The following is a 24,575-nucleotide window of genomic DNA, read 5'->3' as shown; positions in this document are numbered from 1 at the left end:
TTTGTATGAATCTAGATTAACTGACCTAAAGTCAATGAATGCATTTTGTGAAAAAAGTAGTGCAAAATCAGATTATAACCTCAATGTAGTTACCAGACTAATAGTAGGAGAACAGATCTTTGTGAGATGACAGAATAGTCATTAGTCTTTGAGATTGCCCTACATAAAGTTAATAAAGATTAATGTGTAAAATTATTTTTATAAATAATTTATATTGATACCAACATGACATTTGTTATTTTAAGTTCTTTTCAAGATAATTCGTCCCTTAGTTGTTGCAGAGGTCTTTAGATTATTTATACATCAAATTTCTGACATTTCTGTACTTGCCAAGCCAAAAAATTAACTTTACAATTGTGCTTTATTTGCAGCATCTGGCGAGGACCAAATATAAACTGCACAGACAGTTCAGGTTATACTGCTTTACATCATGCAGCTTTAAATGGACACAAGTAAGTGCCTCACATTTAGTTTTTATGTAGAATGTTATTTAACAGCATAATTTAAAAACAGGTAGCATAGCACTGAGATTTTCACAGAAAGTTGACAATCCGTGATTTACTGAAATAATCTCATTTCCAGTGGGATATATTAATGCAAGTATTTTTGACACTGACATTGACACCAGCATGTAGTAATGACAAATAGGAAATGCAGTTTAGAATCTACTGATTCTATACTGGTTCTTCCAAATTCTTCCTTGAGTTTGAGTAAATTTATTATTGTTACTGGTAGTGGTGGCTCCAGTGCTTTTTAGCTGGTAGGAAATTGCAACAGAAAATTTTTTAATATACTTGTGTGTGTACTTACACATGTATAGTGCATTGAATATTTAAGGAAGCAATATCATGAAACAAAATAGTATAGATTAATCAACATCAAAGTAACATGATAAGAATATTCAGTAGTTATACACTTGAAAGAAGAAAAAATAGCTATTACCTTGTATGGGACGTCATAGCTTTACCCTCCCTGCTGCCCGTTCAATCTACCACATGTATATTCTATCTCAACAATCTTGGGGAAAGCCTTCAAAATCTGCACCAAGGGGTACTGCACAGACATACCAGTTCAGGTGAACTTTAAGGTATTGACATGTCAGTAAATTATGTGGAAACATATTTTGTTATTACACCTTATTATTTGTTTTGTGTTATATCTGTTATTACCTGTTGCTCCGTGCTACATGTTACCTCCATTGTATTATGTTGCCAACCGCATGTTGTAAAAAAATTCTAATGAGGTCTATAAAGTTCTAGTGCAATGGACCCCACTGTAACCAAGGTGAGAGCTGCTCCACTTACTGCAGTCCTGATACCCTGTTTTTAAACTGCCTTTGTCAACACTGACTGTTTTTTCACTAAAAATTTTAATGTAAGTCTTTGGGTTATTCCTCTGTGGGAGATAAGGAAGTGATGAAAACCCAACTGAAATTAAGTGTGATTTGCACTAACATTAATGTGATTTTAGACTGTCCAAAAGATAACATGAATCTGTAATAATGATATGTTTTGTTTACTCATTTCACAGTTGTTGCATTCTTCCTTGGAAAAATTAAAATTTTAGTTGAATTCTAGAAACCTGTATATTTTCTTTCGACCAGATTAATCTTTTGTTTCTTCTTCTGAATAAATAAATGAAGTTAAGATAGTGTTAAAATAGATATTGGGCATTTTCCAAAATTTCAGTTCTGTAGGAAGATGCAGAATAATCCATTAATATATTTTACCTCCATGGAATTGAGTCTAAGCCCATATGGTCTGTTACACTCAGCCTTTTTTAAAAAGGGAGAAAATCACATTTCTCTTGTTTATCATTAATGGATTGTTTCTTGTGCCATTGCACATTTTTGATTGACAAAAGCCCAAGCCTTAGCTTGCGAAGATTGCTGCTTTTAATATCTTTAATAGTGACTATGAACCAATTATTACCCAGGAAAGTGAAAAATATCACTGTATAAACACTGAATCTATTAAAGATTTCAAGTGAATCATAGCAATATAAATTATAAAATCCCAAAACATACAAAAGCCAAATCGTGTTTTCAGACACAGCATTGGCCAAACTTCTGCTGAAGTCAGACCAGACAGAACTTCAAGGTGTGGACTTAGGTACAGCCACAGATATAACTGCAGCTATTGGAAAGGTCACAATGGCTATTGGCTGCTGTGACCCCTTACCTTCATAGTGCGATAATTAGCAGTTACTGACATCACATTTATAGCTTGTTATATTAAACTGCAGTACATCATGGGGCATTTCATAATAAAGCATGATGGTTCTGGACCTGCTATCCATACAGATCCTGCTGCAATGGTAGCACTGTCAGCAAGAGAACTGGACAGATACCTGCTGTTTGTAATTTCATTAGTCACCATAAATAACAAATAAATAGCTTTACACTCTCAGATTTGAAACTTGATATTCATATTCAATATTGGGTACGATCTTGTGACACAAGAGCCTTCCCACTTAGGAGTTCTTGTCTTTTGAAAACTTTTGGAGTTTTAATTTTTCACACATTAAATTAGGATGAACTTGCAAGATTTCAATTTTTTTCAGGAAAAGTGAGAACATAAGAATTAATGGCCAAAGCAGTAATTTCTGGCTGGGATACTTGTTGGACACCAGTGTTCAGGTGCTTGTTTGATCATTGTATGTGATGAAATCTCTCCTTCTCCCTTATTCTGGGATAGTTCTCTTTTCTTTTGAAACTATCCCGCTTTATATAAGTAATTAAATCATATCTGGGGCAGGCACTTGAATCTCAACCTCCCTAAGTAATTTTAGTTAGCCCAGTAATGTTACTGGGCTAAGGGCTGTCAGTCTTCTCTCTGAAATTTATTTCTACAAAATGAAAAAGTTCTGACAAAGTGCTAAAAAAGACTCTCCCTAGAGAAGTGTAATGGGTCAGGACATTCTTGAAGGATGAAGGAGATCTAGGTTCTATTTTGTAGCTTGAATCTTGCAACAGACTCTTGCCAATAGGTGCTGTGTATCATTATCCAGAGCTTGCAGTTGTGGAGGGTTTTTTTTCTGTTTTTTTCTCCCTAGTTAGTTCAATTTCTGTTTCATTTGATTTTTGTCCCTTTCAAACTGCTATCTCAAGCTTTCATTGGACTGTCTACTGCAAGACCAACTATTATTACATTAGAAGTCTCTCAAACCTTATTTGTACTAAAAAGTTTCTCTTGGGAGGCACTTTTCTGGAACTTTCTGTATAGCAAGTCTTTCTGTACTTGAGCTGCTTTTTCTTGTTTCTTTTCATGTTATTTATTTGACCTGGTCAGGGGTAAGAAAAATCCAGCGTAAAGTCTCCCCCAGAGACTAAACATGATGACTCCAGTATCTCCATGAAATCTTCTGAATACAATGGAGAGTTTCTTTTGACCTGGATGTATTCACTTTTACTTGCCACGTTTTATTCTTGATAGGCAATTAAATAGGGTGCCATCAAGGTTGGAAGAACAATTGCTTTGGGATTTACCTTCTGTCTTGATTTGTAGTCAAGGGTTTAGCTTTTTGTCGTAGCATAGGCTGCACTGAGCTCCCTGCTTGCCCTGATTTTTTTGAGCCAAAACAGTAAGAGCCAGTGTTTCCATATTCAGCAAAAATATGCATGGAACTGCCTACACTGGATCATAGATGCTATTAACCTAATAACTAATGAGGCCTGACTGTGTCAAGCTATGAGAAGACAAATGGAGAGATAAGACAAAATTTATTTACTTTCTGACAGACTTGATAATGTGATCATAGTGCACAGCTGATTTTTATGTTCAACTGTTGAAGTTAAGTACAAGGATGCAATATGCCAGTTTATACTAATCTTTAATTTAATGTATGATAAGCCACACTGAAAATCAGAGAGGAATATAGTAAGAATTAAAATATTACAAGTAATTTTTTCCTCACTTCTCTCAGGAACCTGGATGTGGGAAGTGAAAGCAGAAGCAGTTATTCCAGAGAAGATATCTAACTAGGCCTTTATTAAATTGTTTACTCTATCTTTGAGATATCTTACAGAAGAAAAACTTGCTTAAGCCTTACTGCAAGAACCATATCCATAAAGCTACCCTCTTGTCTTGCTGCCTCCAGATCTCAGAAGTGATAGGGAGAGGAGTACTTCTCTGCCTTTAGTGCTGGGAAGGTTTGGCTTGAGGGACATGCATGTGGCCTGGACTGGCAAATTCTAATAATGATTCCATGGCCAGGTGATCCTGTTGAAATAAACAGGTACAAAGAACCTATGATAACAGTGTTGATGGGTATTCATGGAAGTAAGAAACATTGCAATTAATAACATTTTAGCTATGTTTTACTATTTCATTCTTAGAAATGACTGATCTTCATTTTTATAACTGTTTCTCTTGAAATACAGGGGGTTTTCAGGGTAAAAACTTTGGTAATATATGTATGTTCATGTAAAAACTTGTAATAATCTTCCCGTCAATTTTTAGATTTACTTCCTGTTTTCCAGGGATATAGTTCTCAAATTACTTCAGTATGAAGCATCAACTAATGTGGCAGATAATAAAGGTTATTTTCCTATTCACTTGGCTGCTTGGAGAGGAGATGTAGACATTGTGAAGATTCTCATCCATCATGGGCCATCACACTCCAGAGTGAACGAACAGGTGAAGTGCTAAAAGTATTTGTGTACATTATCAGAAAAAAGCGGCACATATTCTTTAGGTCTGGCAAATTTATAGCCAAGTTATGAAAAAAAATCTTATTTTCCATTGTTTCAGTAACTTCTTCTCCAAGAGTAATAAAATCTTCTAATATGAGCATACCAGGTATCTTTCTTCTGGATGGGACTTACCTAAAGTATATTAGATTTTAAAAGTATGAAGAAACCTTCTGCTTGTTTCTGAAAAATCATACAAAGAGTACTGTAACTATCTATCTTATATATATGCTGATGTAAATTTGCATTAACTGTGTCTTATTTACTTCATTAGATATTAAATTGAGAAAATTAATATTCTTGCTATCTTGCGAGTGTACTGTAAATGAATTGATATGCAGAGAGAAATGACAAACCAGATGGACTGCACATGCAGCAGAAAGGACACATAAATACCAGGAAAAAATGCTGACAGTATTACAGTAGATAAACGCAGGATAAATGTGTTTCATTCTGTTGTCAAACATAGTACACCTGTTTTCATTCTACGTATTCTTATATGGTCCGTGCATAGGATTAATACTTAAAAATATAAAGAAATAAGGCAATTAAAATCTGACACTGTCTATAGTCAGCTGAACTGCCTGAGGAATGGAAGTAAGCAGTGAAAGACGAGTAGTAACTGCAAGTTACTGAATTTGGCAGAGTAATCGGGAAATTATTGGAATGTAAAGGTGGGAGTCAGATCCAGATCTAAATTTTAGTGTCCACATTGTCTGCATGTAGACTGTGCCTGCCATGCGCTGTTTTATTCCACAAAAAATATTCTGGTCAGTGTAATCACAGGAGCCAACAAGGTTTATTCAAGTGACCAGAAGTAAGGCATGTGGATGGACTCCAAGTAAGGTGCCCCACAGCACCTCAAATGGCAAAGTACAATCTAACAAATGAATTGCACTCTCAGTGTGTATGTTAGTGTGGGAAAACTGTGAGAAAATGAGAATTGTTTGACCTAAATTGCAAACACTTAACCAGTTTGAGCTGCCCTTCTTTCAATAATCTGTTTGATATCTGAAGTGATACACTTAGCCATTGGAATTGATACAGTGACTATGATATGTATGTTATGACTATCAAGTATTAGTACAGGAAATATAGGAGAATAAAGTAATAAAATGTGTCAGTCTTCTGGGAAATGCTGTAACACTCTGACTCATCCAAGAAAAATACAAAAAACAACATGTGTCATTCTCTGGTTTGAGTTGCAGATTTGGAGTTCCTCTGAGTTTCTTATTCTCATCAGCTGTTGCATGTAGGGTGAAAACACTTGAATTGTAGGATTTTTTTTTTTTTTTGTCAAGGAGAAGGGGTTTTCTCAGTTTTATTTCTGCAGCAGAATAAAAAGGCAACTTTCTGATCCCGTGTTACCCATTTGCTCGAAGAGATTCTTTATACTCTGCTGACAGAAAACTGGAAGCTGTGTAGGAACTTGAGGGAGGGATAGTGAAAAAGATTTCAGTAAGGTCAGAAAGAGAAATGTAAATTCAAACCTACTTCTCCCCAATCCCAAATATATATCCAGATTTACAGAATATTCTCAGACTTCATTAGGTGTGCTGTTCAGTCTCTCTGGTTTGATCACTGAAGCGGAAAGCAGGAATACATTTGATGCTACACCCTGCTGACTCAGAAAAGGTTTTGTTTTCAGATCTCCTGCAGATTATGCATTTAATCCAAAAACTTCATAACGGAAATTGTCCGAGCAATCCTCACAAGAAATGTTGTACCTTAAGTTATCTTGATCATATTTAAGTTAAATTGAAGCATACACTGATCTTCTGACTTTGTAAATCTGCTGGTTGACCATTTTGCTGGTGCAAACTTTCCCCTGTTAATTAGCACTCTACACAGGAGAATATTGCCCGTATCATGGAATGAGGGAAATGCCAAGTTAATATAAAGCCATCTCCACCCATAGATCTTCAAATAACACCACACTGACATCTTCACCCTCATACCAACTCTACATTCATTCTCATGACTCTAGTTTTCTGAAGCTTTTGCTTGTTTGCAGGTAAGCTCTATAAGTGAGTGGGTTATAAGAAATCCTGGGATTTTTCTTCCTTGCTTTTTCTTCTGAGAGTTGGACAGAAGAATAACCATTTTTTTTTTTAACACACTAAATACTATACTCAAGTCAGATGACTTTTTTTTTTTTCCCCTGGTTTTTGTTTGTTTGTTTGTTTCCTTTTGGAATATGTGTGCTTTCGATTTAAGGAAATAATTTTGTTAATCATTTAAAAATTATTGCAGCAAATTTGTAATATGTCTTTGTTTTTCTTCTATTTTATTGAAACTCTATGTAAAAGAAAGGCTTCTAAAAACTTCAGTGAAAGTAATGAACACCACAAAGAAATAAATGAGAAGCTCATGATGCATAAATGCGTATTACATGAATTAATGGATTTACTATGGTATATTGTAAATTAATTAACTACATTCTACCCATTTAAAATGCAGTTAACTAGCATCATAGGACCATATCCAGCCATATCCAGCATCTAAAGCTCTGAATGCCCCCTACTGTTCCTATTACATAAAATAGAAAAAAGGCCCAAACAGTAAAGAGGCAAACAGTTAAATGATGATTATTTTATGGGGGTCGTAGAATGTAGACTGGCAGCTCTACGCACAGGAAATGGTTACGGCATAACAATTATGTAAGAATAATTCTGTCACTGTTTATTACGGGACTCAGCTTACATGCATGGTGTATGTTTTCAACTACAAAATATGGCGAAATTATAAAACGTGTTTAAACTTTGTCGATGAAGACTTGAAAATATGTAAATTATAAATTGAATGAAGATTTATTAGATAGTATGAGTTCAAGATTTGTCAATCATTAGTAACAAGCATAATAAAAAAAAGTGCTGTTAACAGTCAAACTACTTGCATGTTTGTTTATATAAAAGCATCTGGGCAGCAAAAACATTTATTATGGCAACTCACATAATAAAATTATATAATTGATAAGAAAACCTAATCTACAAAAAAAAAAAAAACACCCCAAAACCTGACAGATACAGGTCAATATGTAGTGTTTGGTATTAGTGCAGGAAATGACAGGCAAAAAGCGTGAATGACATCAGGGATAGACATCAAGTTCAAAGTATATATTTTAATAAAGAATGTGAGTAGTGAAAACTGTACAAGAAAAATGTGAACACTTTTGAAATTTCTTGGTGATGTTCTCTGTTTTGTGATTCTGCCTGTTTTTCTTTATAGACATAGCACATCTTTTTCCTCACATTTATGTATTTCTTGTACTCTAGAATTTGCCTGTGTATCAAATTGTAATTTTCATAAAAAACATGAACATTTCCTTAATGCCTTTTGACACTTCTGCAATGTGAAGGAAAAATGTTCAGGACACACTCATAATATGTAAATATGTAACAGCTAATGTATTTACTGACTTCCCCAAATCATCAAAATGAAGCACAGAGATAACAACTACCCTGCAAACTCAATAATTTTCAAGCTCTGCATTTGATGTTCCCTCCCCCCCCTTAAATTAGAGACTGTGTGGATGAATTTCAGAATTTCCCTTGAAAATCTTACACTTTTTTAAAAAGAAAAAATGTGCAGAAGCAATCTTTTTTATTTGAGTTGATTGTAGCAATAAATTTGAAGATAATATTTATTCAAAGTAGTCAACCAAATTACAGAATTACTTTTTTATTACGCTTCCACGTAAGTAAAGTAAATTTCAGTGTGAAGTCAGTAGATTTGATTTTGATTCACACTGGGTAATTTGCACTCAGATTTTTTTCCCAATAACTTGTACAGAAATTGTCTTTTGAAAAAAAATGTTGCTATCTAAATCCAAGCATTCTCAAAGTTATGGGACAATGGCATCTTTCTGTTTCATCATGTTGTTCTTATATGGTAAAAGTATTCATTAGAACATGTTCATTGAATCATAAAATCCTAGAAGGGTTTGTGTCAGAAGGGACCTTAAAGATCATCCAGTTCCAACTCTCCATCCATGGGCCAGGACACCTTCCACCAGACCAGGCTGCTGAAAGCCCTGTCCAACCTGGCCTTGAACACTGCTGGGATGGGGGAAATCCATCCACAGCTTCTCTGGGCAACCTGTTCCGTAGTCTCACCACACTCATTATAAAAGAATTCTTCCTCATGTCCTATCTTTGTATCTAAATCTGCCCTCTTTCAGTTTAAAACCATTTCCCCTTGTCCTGTCACTACAGGCCCTGGTAGAAAGTCTCTCCATCTTTCTTAAAAGTCCCCTTCATATATTGAAAAGCTCCAGTAAGTTCTCCCCAGAGCTTTCTCTTCTTCAGGCTGAATAAGCCCAGCTCTCTGTGTGTCTTCATAGGAGAGGTGTTCCAGCCCTCTGATCATCTTCATGGCCCTCCTCGGGACTCACTCCAACAGGTCAATGTCTTTCTTGTGCTGGGGACTCTGGAGCTAAATACAGCACTCCAGCTGGGATCTCACAAGACTAGAGGGTGAGAATCACCTCCCTCAACCTGCTGGCCAGAATTCTGTTGATGAAGCCTAGCATATGGTTGGCTTTCTGGGCTGAAAGTTCATATTGCAGGTTCACGTCCATCCACCAATGTCCCCAACTCCTTGTCTGCAGGGGTGCTTCTAATAATTTAATTACTGAGTCTGCATTAGGAATTGCCATGACCTGGCTGCAGTATTTTGTACTTAGCCTTGTTGAACTTCATGAGATTCACTTGGCCCCACTTCTCAACCCTGTAACAGTACTTCTGGGTGGCATCCCTTTCCCTCTAATGAATCAGATGCACCACTGAGCTTGGCATCATCCTAAAACTTACTGAGGGTGTGCTAAATCCCACTGTCTGTGTCACTGATGATCATACAGGTCCCAATACAGACCCTAGGGTGACACCACTTGTTACTGGAATGTTCATTAGGGATTAGAATACATAGCTTTAAACTTTACTGAGAAGGAAAAAATAGAATAGAGCAGGGCAGCATGCAGTAAAGAATTTCAGTACCTTAGTATCAATTTGTTGTAGATTGAAGAAGAAACATAAAGAAACATAGTAGGTCTAGAAGGGGAAATGTCCGACTATGTTATTTATGAGCATTTCTCTTCTTACTACTGAGATTTCTAGTTTAAGTAAAATAATTTAAGTTTTATTACATTTCTGTTGCAAATAATTGTAAACTACTTCTGTCTCTTAAAATGTTTCTTCCAGTCGATGAAATACACTGCTAGAGCATCCTCTGTCTTAGGGGTATCTGGGATTGCTGAACCAACTGTGTCTATCTGGTAGGCAGTCCCTCCTTTCCTAAGATTGAAAATGGCAGACTCTGTCAAAACCTACTTAAAAACTCTATCCTCTCTCCTCAGTAAAACCTCTTGCTTCCAAGGTGGATTATTTTATGTAAGTAGTATAAAATTGTCAAAGCAGATTAATTTAGAGGGCATTTAAATAAGTTTTAATTCTCTCTTTGAAAGTTAAAAATCATTCTGTCTTTTATACCTAAAATGGGTTGATTAATTTACATTTTAAGGAGGAAAGGATGTTTTATTAACTTTTAATTAGGTAGTACCTCTCAGGTCTGATAACACAATATATCCAGGGCTGCTTCTGACCTGCATATGTGTGGGTAATTTAAATATCATGTTTGTCCAGGTTGGATTCTTCTATTGTATTTCAGTGATGCCTAGTTCTTTTTAATTTTGAATCAGTTTGATTTGTCATTAACTTAAATGTAGCTTTCATTTAGTAAATGCAAAGAAACAAGCTATGCAAGAATATTCAACAATATTAATTTAAAAATAATAACATTTTGCTCAGATTTACAGATGCTTTTATGCACCATGCTCTTTTGAAATATACTTGCTTGGTTTTTTTTTTCTTTGCATGAAAATTCATGAAATTTATTTAGAAGGAGAAAATTTTCATTTGCTTCACAACAGCAGTGATTCGAATCGGTTGGTCTCTACGTGTCTATACCTGTGGCTGAAATTTTGGCCACTCACCACATTTTGAGAAGAAAGCTGTAGTCAATTGAATTTTTCTGTCTCTTTGAGTATTAAATCAGAATACTTTTAAACTATGATATGAGACTGTTAGCACAAGATTACAGTTTATACGATACCCAGAAATGCTTAAAAAAATTGAAACATTAGCAGATATTGTATATATAGATCTACTTGACAATTGTATAATAAATCTCTATTTTGCTGTTTACCTCATAGAATGTGGAAATAGTTATACATCTAATATTTTTGGGTAACTATTTCCATCAGATATGTAAATACAGTAACTGTAGACACAGATTACCATAATTGGTCATTTTATGTGCAATTATCTGATTTTCATACTTAATTGTGGGAACTGTACACAAAATTAGACTGCAATTGGCTATTCATCTGTAGAGTTCTGTCCATGAGCTATGGAAAATCTAAAAATAAATTGGCCCAGAAAGCCAACCGTATCCTGGGCTGCATCAAAAGGAGCGTGACCAGCAGGTCGAAGGAGGTGATCCTGCCCCTCTACTCTGCTCTTGTGAGACCTCACCTGGAGTATTGTGTGCAGTTCTGGTGTCCTCAATATAAAAAGGACATGGAGCTGTTGGAGCAAGTCCAGAGGAGGGCCACGAGGGTGATCAGGGAACTGGAGCTCCTCCCATATGAAGACAGGCTGAGAAAGTTCGGGCTGTTCAACCTGGAGAAGAGAAGGCTGTGTGAAGACCTCATAGCAGCCTTCCAGTACCTGAAGGGGTCCTACAAGTATGCCTGAGAGGGAGTCATCATTAAGGACTGTAGTGATAGGACAAGGGGTGATGGGCTTAAACGTAAACAGGGGAAGTTCAGGTTAGATGTAAGGAAGAAGTTCTTCACTGTGAGGGTGGTGAGGCACTGGAACGGGATGCCCAAAGAAGTGGTAAATGCTCCATCCCTGGCAGTGTTCAAGGCCAGGTCCAACAGAACCTTGGGCAACATGGTTTAGTGTGAGGTGTCCCCGCCCATGGCAGGGTGGTTGGAACTAGAAGATCTTAAGGTCCTTTCCAACCCTAACTATTCTATGTTTCTATGCTTGTCATTTGTGTCTATACTTGTGGCTGAAATTTTGGGTGTAGAACCATAGATAAAATTTCTTTGCCCAGTCTTGTATAGAGGATATGCTAAAAGACACTAGAATACATAAAAAGCATATCAGAGGTAGAACATTGCAGCCATGCAGTAACCTCAATTTATGGTCTACGAATAGAGAAAGACCACATGGTGGTCTGAATAATGCACACGGATTACTAGTCATCAAACCATGTCTGCCAATTGAAACTTCTCACTTTCTACCTGGCTCTTCTCCAGCTTCTGTCTCGCAGGTTAGCAGGAAACACATTCCAGTCTCTGGGATCTTGTGTGGTTTTGCAGACACCTGAAGACTTTATCTGCAACATTAAATTTATCTGAATGTATTGATCTGTCTCTTCTGTCTCCAAGGTTCATCTGAGTCATTTTAAATTACAAGATGAGATAAAATTGACAACAGTGTTATTACAACCACAAACCCAAGAATTTAGCTCTTGATCACAGAATCAGAAACACTGTTACTAGAAAGAAAAAAAGTTGTCCCTTGTTTCACCTTTCTAGATATTATCATGCAACATGAATTTTCTTATTCTAGCTAGCTTTTGAGTAAGAGGCCAGAGCCTCATTTCTCTGATTTTCTCACCCTTTCTGTCTTGCAAAAGACAAAGCTTTTTTTCTACTTTCAGTTCTCTGTCCCCAGATCTTTATTCAATTATTTCCTTGAGAAATAAAGCCTATGGGTTTGGATTTATCTCATTGCTTTAGAATTATATTTCTAGCCTTCTTTAGTATCTTTTGTGAATTTCCATTAATTTTTGATTTCTTTATATGATACATTAGCTTAGTGGCTTTCTACTTATACAACATTTTCAAAATTGTCACAACTTTTTATACATCATATATCAGTAGAGGCATTGAATGTACACAATTTTAAAATTTATAGTGTCTAGCCTATTTTAAGTCTTCATAGAGCCTACATAAGAGATATTAATAATATAAATGGTATATAAAATTCAGAGAACTCTATAAATAATTTTCCTTCCTCTCAGCCTGAAATTATTTGTCTGTTTGGGACTGTAAGTATACAGGCAGAACTGGAAGAGAACAATTAAATAAGATACTGCTTATTCTTAATATTTATTTATTATTAATATCATTAAATAGTGTTTGGGGAAAGATGTGGGGAGTGTCACTTTATACAGTAAAAACTTATTCAATCCACAGCTTACAAATACTTGTATGATATAAAACACACACATACATCTCCCTGGAGCTCTGAGAAAACTAGCTGCTTATGTGATATGCTGTCTTTCTAATATCTACAGTTGCTATTTGCTTACTTCATGCTTTGATTGTTGTTTTGATAGAAACTTTTATAGTGATGTATGAAACTAGCCTTGTGCCTGATACATTTTCATTATACAGTTTTCCTCTGTAATTTCACAACTCCAATAACAAAATGCTATGATTTAAAAACAGTGTCCTGGGTTCAGTTGTAACAGTTATTTTTCTCCTTCTTAGTAGCAGTTAAACTGAGAATAGAGACTTAATTGTCAGAGTATTTCTAAGAGAAGGACTCAGCTATGATTTCAAGAACAGTTGAATCAAGAAGGGTTACAGATTTCAGCATATCATGAACAACAAGTTTTTCTGGGGCATGTTGTTAAAGATGGATTTGGAAGTGTGGACATAAAGGGATCAAGTCTACTGGAGAGCTACAAAGCTGAAGTATTAATGTATTATTAGTAAAATTTTAGTGGAATAATTCTGAAGCATTTAACATACATTACCATACATTATATTGCAAACCCTGTCTGTAGTGATGTCATGGAGGCGATTTATAGAAGCTGAGCAATTCTATTGTGTGATTAAACATGAATTTCTGAAGCTTTTGTTTTGTTTTAACAGAATAATGAAAATGAAACAGCACTGCATTGTGCAGCTCAGTATGGTCATTCAGAAGTAGTTGCTGTTCTGTTAGAAGAGCTAACAGACCCTACAATAAGGAACAACAAACTAGAAACACCTCTGGATCTGGCAGCGCTCTATGGACGTCTACGTGTTGTAAAAATGATCATCAAAGCATATCCAAACCTGATGAACTGCAATACAAGAAAACACACCCCTTTGCATCTTGCTGCACGTAATGGCCACAAAGCTGTTGTACAGGTGCTTCTCGAGGCTGGGATGGATGTCAGCTGCCAAGTTAGTGTGTAATTACTTTCTTCCCTTATTCCTTTCCTCATTTCTTAATTTTTTTCCTTACTTTCATATATCATTAAAATACTATTCAAATTAATAACTTCTTGCATTTTTTCTTTTAAAATACACTTTCATTTACTTTATTAGAAATGCTGCAGGGATATATAGTACAGATTTATTCTTTACAACCCACATGACGTGTTTGAAGGGATAACTCAAGAAACATACATGTCTTAAAAGCTGAGTGTATATTTTAATGTTGTCTCAAGACAGGTAGATATGCAAATCATAGCAATCATTTATGTAGGTGTCTAAATATATATTTGTTTACAAGGTTGGCTTTAATGATCCTAAGCTGATGTGCTAAAGCTATGGCTCTAAATGGTCATAGCAATCTGAAACAGTTTTTGACTGAAGAATCATTTTCCCAAATGTTGATTTTCTGCTTTTCTAAACACCTGTCTAAATCTAAAAGAAAATTCTATAGCAGTACACTCTTGCAGCTACTGACTCCACCCTGTTAGCTGTTTGTTGCATCTAGTTCAATGCATAGTAAGTTATAATGGTGTAAAAGGGGTAACTTTAAGTATAAGTAGACATAGGTTGGAACAGATAGGACGTACAGCAGCAGTACTGTTTTTTGTCCAGTCCTTTGTAGTGGAAAATGTCCAAGCCTTTTAACTACAGAGGACCTGATTCTGTTATGTGCGAAGTCTTGCCTCATTCTTAAAATTTCTCTTGATTTGATTGACAGCACTGTATTTGAAATTAAAGTACATTTTGTCTTCAGATTTAAAGTAGCCTTCTTGCTGTCTGGGTATATATAATATGTTTTGAATTAAGGTTGTTTCAGCTTTTATATATATTTTCAGACAAACCAACTAAACAAACATAATTAAATCTACTTTTAGACTCACATCCAGGCATTCATTACCAATAGGTCACTTAATAAATCTTGTGACCCTTCCCTGAAATTTGACTAAGTTTTATAATAATTTTATGTGTTAGGTGCATTTAATCTGACAACTTTGTACACATTGTTCCCTTTTATATAGAAGGATTGTACCTGGATTGCATGCACTTTTGTTGTTTCTGGATTCTTCCATCAAGGTCATAATTTTCAACTGTTGAGAAAAGGGATGTAAAGTGAGAAAGCAAAGATAAATTAAAAAAAAAAAAAAACAACAAAGGGCAAGCCAGAAAATTAAAAATGGATAAACTCAAATGCCTTCAGAATGAAAACTTGGTAAAATTGTTTTGCTACTTTTATTAGCTCTAGTATCTTTTGGGTTAGCATTGTCATTGCTTTGAACTATTTCAAACTGAAACACTTTTTTTCCAGTGGTTTGCCTACCTGTGTATTTGCCTACCATTATGCTTCCAATTTAATTTGCTTTTGATTTTCTTTACCAGAAAGTGATACACTTTGAAAGGTTAATACAAGCAGTTCTTTTGTTTCAGTTGTCCTTTACTATTACTATGTCTTCAGTAATTCAGAAAAGTTTAATGCTAAAGTAACACACAACAGAACCCTTCAGTACATGTTTCTGAATGTATAATTTCTCTTCTATTTAGCAATTGAATGAGCAAAAAGTAAGAAAGAAGCTGATGCCTGAATTGATATTTAAGAAATGGAATAAGATACCTAAGAAATGGAATAATTGAAGAAAAATAGTGTCTGTTATGGCAGCTTACAAACTGACAGTTACATGGGGGTTGAATATTGCACAATTCTTTCATGAAATGTGTTCTTCCTCTTATGTAATCAAGATTATTTTAGCAGTACTGTGAATTCTCCTAAACCATTTCTATCTATAGTTACACCAAAAATTTTTCCCTGGTCTACAAAAATACAGTGGCTGCAAATTTTGTAGTCTTCTCTTAAGAAATAGGAGATTCTTTTAGTACTGGTCATCTGTTTGCCATCAACACTAAAATTCTAGGACCTTTTTTCTTTTAAAAAATTCTTATTTGTTTTAAGTAATTTATATTTTAATTTTTCTTTGTTATCCTTAGGATTTTTTCCCCCACTGGGTAATCTTGTTTCTTCTGTGTTTGTCCTACTTGCCATATAATTTATTTGTTTTCTCACCAGTATAAATATTCTCCATCAATATGTTCCTTTTCATTCAGCATCTTAGCATACTGGCAAGTTGACTCTGTACATATTATTAGATTATTACTTCTATAATCTCTGAAAAATTCTTTATTGATGATTACTGGAAGCTTATTAAAGTAAGCAGAGCATACAATATCAGCCTGTTACTTAAAACTGAACTCAGCTCTTTCAGCGTTAATTAAATTGCTCTACACCACTGATTGGGAAAGAGCAATATGCAAAGTATAAGCCCATGTGGTAAATAAAATTGTACACATTCATACACATTAAATAAATTCAGCTTATCAGTGGTAAAGAGCTCTCAGAATGTTGAGAGACAATTATAGAAGTAGCCTATCTGCTATCACTCTGTAATTGTACATATTATTTGTTTAAATGGGAAGTTTACTTTATCCATGTTATCTTTCTCTTCTGTACTTCCTGAGCACTTTTATTCATAGTAAATATTTGGACTAATAAAAGACACCATTTAATTTTTGATTGAATTAATCACACATTTTATTCATTTCCCAGGTCTATCCAATATCCTTCAATCTGAAATTATTTAGAAGTGGGCAATATGCTTTGAAGTTTTCATTTAAATTGAAACATATGAAAAATACACAGGTTTTGGGTGAGTGATAGATTTTGGGCCCTCAGTAACATAAGATACTGCACAGTTCAGTGTGTTTCATGTAAACGGTAATTTTATAATTGTAAATACTTTAAATACTTGGCCTCTTCTGCTTATCCAACTTTCATCTATCCCTATTTGCCTTCCTCATCTGTTCCCGTAATGATGGCAATTTCCATTGCTTGTCACTGTAGTTCTTCTGCAAAAAGCTATGCCCCTTCCTTTTTGCTGTCACTATGTATGAAGAATATTCCATGAATCAATTTGCAAAGCTAACATGCCATCCTTCAGATTATGTCTGAAATCCATATCAAAACCATAGTAAACCGCCTATGAAAAAGGACTAGAGAAGTGACCTAATTACAAGGTCTTGCATATTTACATGGTTAAAAAATCTGTGGTTAATAAAACCCTTGATGCTTTTATGTGAGCCTGCAAATTGTACGCCAAGTTGACTTGTGTATCCTGGTGTCCCTACTGACAATGCCCTTCTATCCTTGCTTGCTTTGTGTGTCCAGCTGTGACATTGTACCTGTATTTAGCTGTAAGCTACTTGAGGCAAGGACCATTAGCACAATTTGAGCTGTAGTTCTGTATATTTTATATACAGAAAACTTATACCAGGGAACCAATATCTAATCCTTTGGTGCAAACTCAAGCAGACTTTAGCTCACTATATTAACCAAGAAATAACAGCATTTTTTGCATTAAATATGACTGTGAAAGAATTTCCAAATTCAGTGGTAGTGTTCACTTTGCCACGAAAATATGATCCAAGACAATGAAAGCTTCAGGAAGTAAAGCAGTGAATATTGCCTATAAATCTTAAGTTTGCTTGCTGTAGCATAGACAAGAGCACATACGTACACCATTATAAGTGAAAAGTTCTACTCAAAAACTCTAGCACATCTTAAATAGTATATAGATATTATTTGCAACTACATTTTTCAATCATTCCAATTTGTGTAACATGCTCTTTTGAACCAGAAAAAAAAAACCCACATTAAAACCCAACTTTATTTCTGCCTTCAAGTAGTAGGCCACATATACGTTTACAAAGAGATATATAGCTAGTCAGCCAGTCCTCCGAGTTTCTCTTGGCCCTGTTTATCCTAAGGCTCAGCATTTTTCCTTTGTTAGTGGAGTCTGGTAACTGAATTCTCTGGTAACAAGGACATTTCTGCCTTCTGGACAGTTTTTGGGTCGAGGAATCTGATTCACTAGTTAGTTATTCGCTATTACCGTGAAATCCTGCCTAGGGCTTTTAAGATTTATGTCAGCATTCATCTTCATGACATCTCATGCAGAATTGCACAACTGCATCTTACAAGTGTAGTTTAAATCTCCGTATTCCCAGACTTAGTTTAATTTAGTTTCATTGCAATATTTCCCCTTTTACTCAAAAAATCACCTATATAGTGAACAAATAGTTCCGCTGTTTATATGGCGTGCCTTTCAAAATCCTCTTTCAAACAGTTTATAATATATGGCTTATTTCTGGAATATGGCATTCATTAGCATTGTCTGATAGCTTGTATTAATAAAGCAAAGACTGCCCCAGAATTCAGGACAGTGTAGAATGCCTGTAAAGCATTTCAGAATCATGTTCAGATATGTCAGGAAATATCACAGTACAACAGACCAAAAAGTGAGAAAGTGTAATGAAAAAAATGGTATTTGGCTTTGGCTTCCTGTCCCAGTACTATGAATTACATATATATGTGGCTCTATTCTCTTTATATGCATAATAAGGCCTTGGTTCTGTTAACGGAACTATCTTCTGGATCCGAAGTTGCCCCAGATAGATTTGTTTTCCTTTGACATCTACAGGAAATCTCTTCTTCTCATGTTTTCATTCTATTTCTTATGAAATGTATGTTTTCACCAAGGAAGATATTACTTGCCTTTCCTCCAGTGGGGAATTTTGATCAATAGAGAGGACTGCTGCCAGTTCTGGCAATCATATCAGGATCTTTTCTACCCCTTTACTGAGGAGTCTGAGGACAGATCCTCTTTCTTGTCCTCAGGGATTATGATTCAGCATGACAGAACATTAATCTTTCTCAGTCTCAGATGATGCCACATCAATGGATTCTAGATAGCTGTTTTCAATAAGGTATGCCCATTTTCCATTAGAAAAGGTCCCCTCTTAACACAGAATTATCTCTATAACTTTAGCCACGGTGCAGATGGTTTCTATCTCTGCAGTTCATCCTCAGTTGGACTAAAATTTAGTGCTCAGGACTTCTATAACATCTGAACCTCTGTGGATTTAATTGTTGGTGTATACATCAATGATTATTATCCCAGACAGAATCACACAATGGTTGAGGTTGGATGGGAACTATGGAGGTCATCTTGTGCAACTGCCCTGTTCAAGCAGGGTCAACTACAACAGGTTGCCAGGACCACATCCAGGCAGCTTTTGAATATCCAAGGAGTGAGATTCTGCAGCCTTCCTGGACAACCTGTACCAGTGCTCAGTCACCTGCACAGCACAAAATATTTCCTTAAGTTCAGACAGAATCTCCTGTGTTCCAGTTTTTTTCTATTACCTCTCCTGTCACTGGACACCACCGAGATTGGCTCAGTCTTCTTTACACCCACCCTTCAGATACTTACACACATTGATGGGATCATCTGTAAGCCTTCTTTTGTCTAGGCTAAAAAGTCCCATCTCTCTCAGCCTTTTCTTGGAGGAGTGATGATGCTTCAGTCTCTTAATCTTCTTAGTGGCTCCTTCCTATAGCTCCTTATCTATCTTGTACTGGTGAGCCCAGAACTGGACACAGTACCCATCTCAGTTTCTCTGATTACTTCTAGATATCCTGTCATTCATTGCATGGCTGTAACAGTCATGCATTCTGATACAACTAATAAATAATGAATCACTATTTCATTTTAGAGTTAATTTCCATAGTTTATTTTTTAATCATTTGCCCACAAATGAAACCAACTCAAAATCTAATTTACTATAGTTAGGAAAAGAAAAAAAAAAAGCCAACAAAAAAACCCCACAACAATTCAGCCAGGGATTCAATGAGATCTAGTAGTGTTTCTAGTAGTGTTCAGCTACTGCTGAACCCAGGACAGCTACTGCTAATGCTGTTGTATGGAAAGGCATTCCGTTCAGATTTTTCAGTAACAGCAGTATAAAATACTAAGAAAAGTAGTGTGTTAAGAGATGTAATTTGTTTTTCAGTGCTGTAAATTTTACTTGAGAAACCATTCATAAAGAATTTTGTATCACAGAAATCTGAAAAATCGGGTTCAAAGACATCTAAGGTAGAATTTAAATGATCAAAACTAGTAGGCATCTGATGCTGTTGGAGGTGCCTTAGGGTATCCAAGATATCTGTATGGAGCAGATGCGCTGCAGATCAACTGTGAGCATAAACTGGAACATCAGCTGGAGATCAAGTGGGATATCCTAGGGCATCTCTCATCATGCAATTGACCTTCTAGGGTGTGGTCCAAGTTCAGATTAAAACACCTAAGTGTAGGTGTCCACATGTAAATTGTCTAACTGCTGATGTTCCACTGATGGTATTGACTAGGTTTTCACCATCTATCATAGGAGTTTAGAAATTTTTCACCAACAAAGGCTTGTTAACTGGGAGTTGTATTACATCCCTAATATATTTTCTTGTATAGTTAGTAATTTTTATAGTAGAACTGACAACATTTATGTTGCTATCATGAATAATAATAATAAAAAATTATGGTAGCATTTGTTCTTGCCCATTCAATGTTTTTTTTATGTGTAGATAAAATAGAGGGGAAAATAAATACTTCTTTTCTAAATGCATTATTTTCAAAATTATTCATTGGTATTTTAATTTGCATTTTAAATGTCACAATATTTTTTTTTCTAGACAGAAAAAGGGAGCGCACTACATGAAGCAGCCCTATTTGGAAAAGTGGAGGTAGTACGCATTTTGCTTGAAACAGGTAAATCTGATTTACAGGGAACACTGAACAAATATACTTAATATTCCTAAACTGGCGTATGCCTTCTCAAGTTTTGATTATAGGATCATAGAATCATAGAATCATAGAATCATAGAATCATAGAATCATAGAATCATAGAATCATAGAATCATAGAATAGTTCAGGTTGGAAAGGACCTTAAGATCATAAAGTTCCAACCTCACTGCCATGGACAGGGACACCTCACACTAAACCATGTCACCCAAGGCTCTGTCCAGCCTGGCCTTGAACACCACCAGGGATGGAGCATTCACAGCTTCTCTGGGCAATCCATTCCAGTGCCTCACCACCCTTACAGTAAGCAACTTCTTCCTTATATCCAACCTAAACTTCCCCTGTTTAAGTTTTAACCTGTTGCCCCTTGTCCTATCACTACAGTCCCTGATGAAGAGTCCCTCCCCAGCATCCTTGTAGGCCCCCTTCAGATACTGGAAGGCTGCTATGAAGTCTCCACTCAGCCTTCTCTTCTCCAGGCTGAACAGCCCCAACTTTCTCAGCCTATCTTCATACAGGAGGTGCTCCAGTCCCCTGATCACCCTCATGGCCCTCCTCTGGACTTTCTCCAACAGCTCCATGTCCTTTTTATGTTGAGGACACCAGAACTATACACAGTACTCCAAGTTATACAAATTACTGTTACCTTTCTCAGTCTTTGCAAATCTAATCATATGTACCTCTCTTTAAAAGAGTGTTCTTTTAGAATAAGAAATTACTATACACAGAAAACAAAAGGAATGTTTTCACTAAGACTGAGAAACTCCATATATGACTTAGTGTATGCCTCTGTATTCTGAGAACAAAATGGGTATGTAAAATTTTGTTATTCGCTCTGAAAGACAGCCAAGAATATTCTTTGATCTAGAGGCCAGAAGACTCATGTTCACAATTATTTCCTTCACTTAGCTATTCTTAACAAACACACCATCCTGCTTGCTCTATTGCCTGGATAAACTTTGAGTGCTTGTGAAGAAAGGGGAAGGCACTGTGTCTCTAAGAAATGCATTTTTCCAGAAAGGACAGGAGAACAAGGATATATGTAGAGTTCAACAAACCCATCTACTACATGATAAGAATTTCAGAATCATTGCAGGTAAATTATTCATCTAAACAACTGTCTTCTCAGATAAATGAGAAGACCAAAGAAAGTGAAAATATCTAGAAATTACTTCCCTGATGTGTGAACTTCCATTACACTGAGGGATCTCACTGGTCTTTATTTTCAGTGCTTGTGGGGTTCTATAATGCAAAAGAAGGTATGACTTACTCACAGCTCATCTGAATCTCAGCTAGTGTATACTTGGCCTGAGATCTGTTTTCAGAAAAAAGAGGTCCTTCCAAGGTGGATTCATCCTCTTTGGATGAATAAGAAGGAGGCAGGAGGGGATCTCTAGCTGCCCTCAGAAAGGCAGGGCCTTTCTATATTAATTCGCCTAAAAGAGGAGGGACTCGAGAACATCACACAAATATAGGAAAATCCTATGTTTGAGCACAAATAAAGACTGCCTCTTATAGATTAGTACACATTATAACATCTGACACAGTGGAATTGTATAAGACAGTGGAGTAGTCTTCACTGTGAACTCCTTCAATGCTGCCACATGCTCTGCACTTCTGCAACACTCCCCACCTTCTGCCTTTTCTACCTAAAAATCCCGTATTCTCTCTTTCTGCTTCAAAAAACAAAAACAAAAACAAAACAAAAAAAAAAAAACACAAAAAACCAACAACCAAAAATACTTGGAAGACGTTTTAAGTAGCTACTGCAAAGTCAAGGTGTAAGCTATGGTGTCTGGCCACTGAATATCAGCTGCTGCTGCTAATTAGCCCAGCAATATTTTAGCTTTACTTTCAGTGCAAAAACAAATATCTCTTTCTCACAAAATAAATTAGGAAACTCACCATCAGGTCAGGAAATGACAAGAACTGCAGCCTTTTCTGGTGAGTAGAGAAATCCTTCCATGCAATCAGAATGTCCTCATAAATCCTGCTTCCCCTGATTTCCTCTATTCAGTGTCCCAAGAAGAATTTCATTCTTTACTTTTTATGAAAGTACATCCAAACTTTGAAACTACAGCCAAAAAAGAATATCAGTCTTCTGCCGTAAGGCAAACAATTCCAAAGTAGTTCCTACAAAACTAGAGTGGAGAGTCATGCACTGTCATGTACAACAGGTTCTTTGAGACCTACCTGGGATAAGCCTCTAACTTATTTAAGGTTATGTTCACAGTTTGTGCCGAACTATTACTTTATCAAAAGCCTGAACACCTGGAAATGCTCTGGCTGTTCATAAAGCCCTTTCACTACATATGGTCATTTCAGTCTACCCAGAGCATGAATTTCAAGCTTGTCACTGTGAAGTACAAAACTCTTAAGGTTAATAATTTCTTCAGTAGTATTCTCAAAACACATACCGTTACTATGAACTAGAAAATCCCCTGTGAATCAGAGCACTTTGGAGAGAATTAGAATTCAGGAATGTAGGAAAAACATTCAGAGAATTTTTTGATTGCATAAAATATTATTTTCAGGATGGCTGTTTCTTTAGAACAGTTAAAATAATCCAATATTTGATTAAGAAGCTTACTTTATATCCCCATGAATTACATGTGAAACACAACAATCCATGTCAGCATGTGAATTTTAGGCTGCTCAAGCTTTAAGCAGAAATGGATGCTGTACTTCAACAGTATCACAGCTGTTAATCTGTTACTGCTTGCATTCAATTTGCCAGATAATTGAGTCTGATATACCATATTTATAATCCAAAATACTTGGGGTTAAAAATTCCACCACAGATCATTTTCTTTTTCAGGAATTGATACCAACATAAAGGACAGTTTGGGTAGAACCGTTTTAGATATTCTGAAAGAACATCCATCTCAGCAGTCACTCCAAATTGCAGCTCTTCTTCAAGGTAAGTCATATTCAGTTATACATTTTTTAGAGGCAAATCAGAATAGTGTGGATGAATATTAAGGTTTATGGTAATTTCTACTCTTTAAATATTTTGTTACACAAAAGAGTATAGTTTGAACTAAAAGGACAAAATTATTGTTTGCTGGATACACAACAATAAGTGGTTGAATATCTGAATTTCATAGTAAACACTTTTTTTTGGCAATAGACACTAGCACTGTGTGTCACATAGTTATCCTTTGTACATTCTTCATTACAAAATAACATATTGTATTTCACTGCAGTTCCATTAAATTGTAATGGTAAACTGAAATTGAAATGCTTGATTTGTTCATAAATCACAACTATGAAAGATGATGGCAAAGTTTCAAAAAAATTCTTCTTTTTATGTTTATTTTTTTTTAACAAAATAAATGAGCATACACACCTGCAAGACCAAACAGGCAGTATCTCATCATCATAGCAGAAATAATACCATTTTGTTGTACATACATTTGTTCTCATTCCTCATCTTATGTCCATTGTTTACTTCAATTTTTTACTATAAAAGATGGCAATAAAGTGATGAAACATGAGCTAATACATAACTCAGTGTTAAACATCATTCCTTCTCTTCTATGGAATTTGTTCCCTGCATTTTCGGATTAGTCTTTCATTAACTGTGTTTGACAGATGAGTTCCCTGCAGGTGTCATTGCTGAATCTCCACCTGTATTGATTATTCTCATCTTTAAATAAGCCATTTTAATCAGTTCAGCCTTGGTTCTCCATATGAACTAGCTTATGATTCAGTCTCCCACATAACTGTATTTCATAAGAATATTTCCTGGAGAAAATGAAGTCATGTGGCCCCAATGTGTCCTTCACGTTTTCTTTTCTGAATAACTTCCTAACTTGTTCGCCAGCTTCTGTAAAGTTTTCCAGTGAGATGAAAGACTGAAGATATATAGCTCCTATAAGTATAATGAAAATTTTGCAGGCTGGAGGAGAGGTATTCTCT

The 24,575-nt window shown here is 35.7% G+C and overlaps 1 protein-coding gene across 1 annotated transcript in view; it reads left to right on the top strand.

Annotated features, from left to right (window-relative positions):
- The window catches only part of LOC136006028 (ankyrin repeat and sterile alpha motif domain-containing protein 1B-like), a 170,526-nt gene that overhangs the window by 46,199 nt on the left and 99,752 nt on the right, over positions 1–24,575 (top strand). The window contains exons 2-6 of the mRNA XM_065664011.1: positions 372–452; positions 4,481–4,637; positions 13,644–13,940; positions 20,545–20,620; positions 23,473–23,574. Of these exons, the coding sequence (XP_065520083.1) occupies positions 372–452; positions 4,481–4,637; positions 13,644–13,940; positions 20,545–20,620; positions 23,473–23,574 (713 nt within the window). The remainder of the gene's footprint in view (positions 1–371; positions 453–4,480; positions 4,638–13,643; positions 13,941–20,544; positions 20,621–23,472; positions 23,575–24,575) is intronic.

This window comes from Lathamus discolor, chromosome 1, assembly GCF_037157495.1.
Source record: "Lathamus discolor isolate bLatDis1 chromosome 1, bLatDis1.hap1, whole genome shotgun sequence".
Lineage (NCBI taxonomy): Eukaryota > Metazoa > Chordata > Aves > Psittaciformes > Psittacidae > Lathamus > Lathamus discolor.
The sequence above is the reverse complement of the archived record's forward strand: the minus strand, read 5'-3'. Positions and strand labels throughout refer to the sequence as shown.